General features: G+C 46.8%; 1 protein-coding gene across 4 annotated transcripts in view; it reads left to right on the top strand.

Annotated features, from left to right (window-relative positions):
• The first annotated feature begins 2,075 nt into the window (after positions 1 to 2,075).
• Positions 2,076 to 7,469, top strand: part of MCOLN2 (mucolipin TRP cation channel 2) — an 84,725-nt gene continuing 79,331 nt past the window's right edge. For all 4 annotated transcript variants that reach the window (XM_023731599.1, XM_023731591.1, XM_023731595.1 and 1 more), the window contains exon 1: positions 2,076 to 2,306. In XM_023731599.1, coding sequence (XP_023587367.1) covers positions 2,230 to 2,306 — 77 coding nt within the window. In that variant the 5' untranslated portion in view covers positions 2,076 to 2,229. The remainder of the gene's footprint in view (positions 2,307 to 7,469) is intronic.

Below are 7,469 nucleotides of genomic sequence, written 5' to 3'. Positions count from 1 at the left end.
TTAGTGAAGGACTAGCATTTTGGAGCTAATAGGTTTGTCCCTTCATGGTGGCTTTTCTTTGAATTTAAAAGGATTAAAAAGTGCTTCAGCATCAAAATGATATTTTGCTTACAAGATACCTCCAACATTCTGTTTCTTCACCCAAGTCCACATCCTCCACAAGAACAACGCTGTAACTTTTCCTTTCCTTTTCTTCTAAGTCTGTCTGTATACAGTGAGCACTTCTGTAAAGTCGATTCTGACTCAAGGGGACAAGTGTGAGTCAGAGTAAAACTGCACTCCATAGGATTTTCAATGGCTGTAGAGTTGGAACTGACTACATGGCAACTGATTTTAATCTTACCAAAATAAATTGCCAGGCCTTTCTTCTGGGTAGATTCTAATCGCCAAGTTTTTGGTTACTAGTCCTGGTGGCGCAGTGGTTAAGAATTCGGCTGTTAACCAAAATGTCGGCAGTTAGAATCCACCAGCCGCTCCTTGGAAACCCTGTGGGGCAGTATAGGACCCTGGCCTATAGAGTTGTTATGAGTCAGAATCGGCTGGACGGCAATGTTTTTTCTGGGGGGGGGGGGGGTTGGGGTTGTGTGGGAAGTCCAACCCAAACTGTCTGCGCCACCCAAGGACCTCCTCTAACGAAAGGGGCTCTAAAATAAGGCATTTTTACCTGATAGCCTATTGGACGTTGTTTTTTAAAAGAGTCAATTATGTATGCTTTGATATACCTCATTCTGTCCAGCTGCTTCTAGCTAGAGACGCATAGTTAAATAATCCTCTGGCAGAACATTCTTTGCCCTAGCTAAAACCGGAGACCTGCAGATCCAAACAATCTGGAACTCGGGACTTTCTCTGCTGCTGTTCACCAGGTAAAGAGCAGGGATACGACTTCCTGGGAAAGAGGCTGTGAACCGTGTCCAAACTGCCAAGTCAACACCACTGTCAGTTGAACGTGGCATTTGGGCATGGGCGACCCTCACGAACAAGCTCTAATCTACAACCAAAAAGCCATCATGTTTATGAGGATTTCTCCAGAGTCCGATATCCTGAAAGATGCAGCTCAGGCGCCTCACCTGACGGTTAACCTGAAAACACCTGATCCTCCCTCTCTGGGTTCCTTGCCTGGGAAAAACGATAAGACTCCGGGCCATGCCTTCGCTTTGAAAACTTTCCACCGCTCTCGGGGATTGGGAGCAGGAAAATCGTTCGCTGCACATCTATTTCAGTTTTGCCTGGGAGGTCTCCCCAGATGTTGAGGCCCTTCCAGGAGGGCTCCCCCATCCTCTTAGCCCTCCCTCTCTTACTCTTACTGCAGCCGCCCGGTGCTCCCAGATCCGGGACCAAGAGCAGGCAGCGCCGGTCGCCCAGTGCTGCAGGCACTACTCCGACGGCGTGGCGGCCAGGCTGAAAGGCCGCTCTAGGAGCGCCCCGCGGGGTACGGCGCGTAGCCAGGCGTTCCCGCCCCGCCTCCGAGCCACCACCTCCAGCAGACATCTTCCGTTATAGCCCCACGAGGGCAGAGCGCTGGATGTAGAAGCTGGGGTGAGTGTGCTTACAGATTCCCGCCTCTGGGGCCCGGCCTGTCTGCGCCCTCACCGCTCCCGCCCACCCCCCATCCACGGCGTCCCCACCCCGGGCCACGCGGACACCCGAGCCTCCCGGTGCGAGCAAAAGGAGATTAGTTTTTCTTTTTCTTCTGTCTGCGAACCATGACCCTTGTGACAGAATTCTGCGATCATGCACACCAGAGTAAAAGACTTGCCTACACGAACAAACTTGTTCGACAGTTTTCTGTGAAGTACTCGTGTCTTTCTTATCCCAGTGTCCACAGAATCCAGCAATCTGTCTGGCGCTCAGTGAGTGTTTCCTGAACGCATCAACATAGAAATAACTAAAGATGTGGACGGCAGAATGGATGTAGAAAACAATGTATGAACGCATAAAGGGATGAAGGAAAGAAGGGAGAAATCAACGAAGAAGTGAGGAACGTCAGGGAGTACGCGGCCCGACCGCCGGAGGGCGCTGTGAAAGGTGCGCGGACTGCCTCCCTCCGGCGCTCTCCGGCCCGTTCCCTCCTGGACGTGCGTTCTGGCGGACACCGAGGAGCCCGAGAGGGCTGGGTCACCGGGCTGGACGTCGGGGACGCGAGCGCGGGAGCCGCGGGCCAGCGGCCACGGCCAAGGCAGGTGCAGTCGTCCCGCCCCCGGTCTCCTCCCGACGCCCCCGGGCCGCACCATGCGGCGCGCAGTGGAGGCTCTGGACCTGCCGGTGTGGGACTGCGTCTCCGGCCTGTCCCGGGGGCCCGGACACAGGTCAGTACCACAGCGGCGCTGGGCAGGAGCGTTCCGCGCGCACCTGGGCCTGCTGGAGGGGCTCGGCCTCGTCCACTTGGGCGCGGGCGGAGACCTCCACTCTTTCTCGCCCTCCCCAAATGGCCCCATCGCCGCCCAGTCCCCTGGCTGCGGTCTTTCCCGGGTCTTCTCGCCCCCTTCACCTGGGCTCCATCCCCCACCGCCCTGCTGGCTCCACTTCTCTTCCTCCCGTCTCCCGGGGTTCTGAGAGACCGGCTCGCTGACATTTGGAAAAAGTCCCCCAGGGCACCAAGACAAGAAACTCAAGGCTGCGGTTCCCCGGCCGGCCCAGCCCTGGAGGGAAGGACAGGACGGAGGTGGCGGCTCGGAGGCGGGGCGGGAACGCCTGGCTACGCGCCTTACCCTGCCGGGCGCTCATAGAGCTGCCTTTCAGCCTGGCCGCCACGCCGTCGGAGTAGTGCCTGCAGCACTGGGCTACCGGCCCTGCCTGCTCTTGGTCCCGGATCTGGGCGCACCGGGCGGCTGCAGTAAGGGTAAGAGAGGGAGGGCTAAGAGGATGGGGAGCTCTCCTGGAAGGGCCTCAACATCTGGGGAGACCTCCCAGGCAAAACTGAAATAGATGTGCAGCGAACGATTTTCCTGCTCCCAATCCCCGAGAGCGGTGGAAAGTTTTCAAAGCGAAGTCATGGCCCGGAGTCTTATCGTTTTTCCCAGGCAAGGAACCCAGAGAGGGAGGATCAGGTGTTTTCAGGTTAACCGTCAGGTGAGGCGCCTGAGCTGCATCTTTCAGGATATCGGACTCTGGAGAAATCCTCATAAACATGATGGCTTTTTGGTTGTAGATTAGAGCTTTTCTTGCTGCCTTGTGAACGCTTATTTTAACTGCTTGAGTTACACCGAGTTAGTTAAATGAGGCTGGGCTTTGCCTTCCGGAACAAACAGGCCTTTACCTCAGATGGGAAGATTGTAATGTGGTTAACCCCAATTCCTCTGCTTTATGAAAAGGCTTACAGTTTAGCAGGTTGGCGCTGCCAAGGTGCCCCTCCTCCGTGGTATAAGCTCTAACCAGCCCGCAGCACAGTTGAGCCGGGTTGTGAGTACAAACAGGTATTGGTGCCCCCGTCCCTGCTCCCAAAACAAATACAGTGGTGGGCTGTTAAACTTTCTTAAAATAGTATTGAGACTCTCCTGCCTTTCCTGCATGGCGTTCTCAATATTATAAATGGACTGAATGCTAGCAAGGCAAGCCAGATTGAAGAGAATTTACTTGATTTTTGGTGGCTGTTCAGGTAAGTATTTAACTACTAATTCCAAGCACATGTAGCACATATTTTTTAGACTTTTGAAAGGCCAGTTTTGAATTAGAAAACATAACGTTGGTTCACCTTTTTTTGATAACTGGATACCTGTGAATATCACACCAAAATGACTGGTACTGTGTAATTTATAAACCATCTCTCTTAATGCTGAGGTGTCTATTTGTAATGGGCCAGATAGGTAGAAGTCATACATTCCTTCAGTCTGCCTTAGGCCTAAATGCATGGTTCTAAATGGTAGGGAGCAAGCTGGATCCCAGTTTGTTTTATAGTCTTCTGCTTTGGTTGATAAGGAGGCTTGTGCTCACTGGTGGGCTAGTGTATACTCATTGTTTTTTTTTTTTTTATCTTGACCCAGTATTTTCCTAATGCATTTACTTTATGGCTTAAATGGTTATATAATTTCCGTGATTATCTTCAGTATATTCTATTGTTAGAGTAACACCACAGCCTCTTCAGAACAAATAGGCACGTGGATGTGGACATAAATTGCTTTTGAAGGAATTCAGATTTGAAATATTTATTTGCTTTTTTCCCCTAAATCTTATTTTGTTGTTGTTGAGAATATACACAGCAAAACATACACCACTTCAACAGTTTCTACATATACAATTTAGTGACACTGATTACATTCTTCGAGTTGTATAGCCATTCTCATCCTTCTTTTCTGAGTTATTCCTCCATCATTAACATAAATTCACTGCCCTCTAAGGCACCTATCTAATCTTTTGAGTTGCTATTGTCAGTTTGATCCCATATAGATAGTTCTTAAAGGAGCATAATGCACTGGGGAAGTCTGCACAACTTGACCAAGGAAAAGTCATGGAAGTTTCATAGACACATCCAGACTCCCTGAGGGACCGAATTACTGGCCTGAGGTCTGGGGACCATAGTCTTGGGGGACATCTAGCTCAACTGGCATAATATAGTTTATAAAGAAAATATTCTACATCTTACTTTGGTGAGTAGCATCTGGAGTCGTAAAAGCTTGTGAGTGGCCATCTGAGATACTCCACTCGTCCCACCCTGACTGCAGCAAGGGAGAATGAAGAAAACCAAAGACATGAGGGAAAGATTAGTCCAAAGGAGTAATGGACCACAACTACCACAGCCTCCACCAGACTAAGTCCAGCACAACTAGATGGTGCCTGGCTACCACCACTGACTGCTCTGTCAGGGATCACAGTAGAGGGTCCCAGACAGAGCTGGAGAAAAATGTACAACAAAATTCTAACAAAAAAAAGATCAGACTTACTGGTCTGACAGAGACTGGAGAAACCCCGAGAGTATGGCCCCTGGACACCCTTTTAGCTCAGTAATGAAGTCACTCCCGAGGTTCACCCTTCAGCCAAAGATTAGACAGGCCTATAAAACAAACAGTAATACACGTACTTCTACCATGTATACGAAACTAAATGGGCACACCAGCCCAGGGGCAAGGACGAGAAGGTAGGAGGGAATAGGAAAGCTGGATGAATGGAAATGGGGAACCCAAGGTCAAGAAGGGGAGAGTGTTGACATGTTGTGGGGTTGGCAACAATATGTGTGTTAATTGTTTAATGAGAAAATAGTTTGCTCTGTAAACGTTCACCTAAAGAACAATTTTAAAAAAAGAGAGCATAATGCTCAAGGAAGACCTTTTTTACTAGTTAAGCTAAATTATTTGGTTTTAAGATGATTTCAGGGGATATTTTTGGTTTAAAATTTAAAGATTCTCTCAGGGCAATAGTTTCAGGGATTCATCCGCCATACATAGCTCCAGAAAGTCTAGAGTCCATGAGAATTTGAAATTCTGTTCTGCATTTTCCCCCTTTTGATCAGGATTCTTCTATGGAATCTTTGATCAAAATGTTCAGCTATAGTAGCCAGGCACCATCGAGTTCTTCTGGTCTCATGGCAAAGGAGGCAGTTGTTCATGGAAGCAATTAACCACAAATTCCATATCCTCCTCCTACTCCTGACTCTCCTTCTTCATCTGATGCTTCAAGTGAATAGAAACCAATTGTTGTACCTTTGATGGCCACTTGCCAGCTTTGAAGACCCTAAGCACTATGCAATGAATTAGGAGGTAGAACAGAAGCATTAAACATGTTATTAGGCCAATTAACTAGGATGTCCCATGAAACCATGACCCTGTACCTCCAAACAAAGGAACCAAATCATAAGCAGCCTCAGCAGCTACTTTTTGTTGTTGTTGTTGTAACTATATCTATCACACAGCTTTTGGCAATTCAACTTTTTGCAGGTGTACAACTTATTGGCAGCAATAACAATAATTGACTGTGCAGCCCTACCCTTAATAAATGTGATATTTCCATCACCATTAACGCCCCCTCTCTCCTTCCCTCCCACCCATTAAAAATAAAAAAAAAAATTGCCATTGAGTAAAAAAAAAAAAAAAAACCAACCCATTGTCATCAAGTCAACCCCTAGTAACCGCTAATAAACTTTGGTCTCTATACATTTGCCTTTTCATGTCTTTTCATATAAGTGAGGCCGTGCAATCTTCGTCCTTTTGTTATCTGTTTATTTTGCTCAGGAGATTGTCTTCAATCTCCATCCATATTGTAGCATGTGCTGCCTGAGTAGTACTCCATTGTATGTATGTACCACATTTTATTTATCCATTCATCTATTGATGGGCATGTAGGTTGTTTCCACCTTTTAGCTATTGTGAATAGTGATGCAATGAACATTGATGTACAAGTCTCTGAGTCCCTGTTTTAAGTCTTTTGGCTATATAGCTAGGAATGGACTTGCTGGATCTAATGGTAGTTCTATTTTTAGTTTTTTGAGGAACTGCCACTATTTTCCACAATGGCTGTACCATTTGCATTCCCACCAGCAATAGATGAGTTCCAGTTTCCCCACATCCTCAGTTATTTTCTGTTATTTTTTTATCTTAGCCAATCCTAGTGGGAGTGAAATGTTATTTCATTGTGGTTTTCATTTGCATCTCTATAATGCTAATGGGAGCCCTGGTGGCACAGTAGTTAAGAGATCAGCTGCTAACAAAAGGTCGGCAGTTCTAATCCACCAGCTACTGCTTGGAAACCCTATGGGGCAGTTCTACTCTGTTCTATAGAGTTGCTATGAGTTGGAATTGACTCGAAGGCAACAAGTTTGGTTTTGGTTTGATAGCTAATGACGCTGAGCATATTTTCATATGTTTGGTGGCCATTCGAATGCCCTCTTTGGTAAAATGTCTACTCAAATCCTTTGCCCATTTTATGATTGGGTTTCTTGTCTTTTAGTTGTTAAGTTGTCAAAGTTTTATATATATTTTGGTTATTAGATTCTTGTTGGATATTTGTTTTCCAAAGATATTCTTCAAGTTGGTAGCTTGTCTTTTCTTTCTTTTTTTGTTGTTAAAGTGTTTTGATGAACCAGTTTTTTAATATTTATGAAGCCGCATTTATTTATTTTGTCTTTTGCTGTTTGTGCTTTTGTTATTGTATTAGATAATCCATTGTTGAAAGCTAGGCCTGACAGCCTTGCCCCTGCATTTTCTTCTAAGAATTTTATAGTTTTAACCATGCTTTCAAGGGACATCTAGGTCAATTGGCATAACAAAGTTTATTAAGAAAATGTTCTGCATCCTACTTTGGTGAGTGGCGTCTGGGTTCTTAAAAGCTTCAAGCGGCCATTTAAGATGCATCAATTATTCTCAACCTACCCGGAGTAAAGGAAAATGAGGAACACCAAAGACACAAGGAAAGTATTAGCCCAAGAGACAGAAGGGGCCACATAAACCAGAGACTGCATTAGCCTGAGACCAGAAGAACTAGATGGTGCCCTGCTACCACCAATGACCGCCCTGACAGGGAACACAACAGAGAGTCCCTGA

This window comes from Trichechus manatus, unplaced genomic scaffold, assembly GCF_000243295.1.
Source record: "Trichechus manatus latirostris isolate Lorelei unplaced genomic scaffold, TriManLat1.0 scaffold00003, whole genome shotgun sequence".
Lineage (NCBI taxonomy): Eukaryota > Metazoa > Chordata > Mammalia > Sirenia > Trichechidae > Trichechus > Trichechus manatus.
This window is presented reverse-complemented; position numbering and strand designations above follow the sequence as displayed.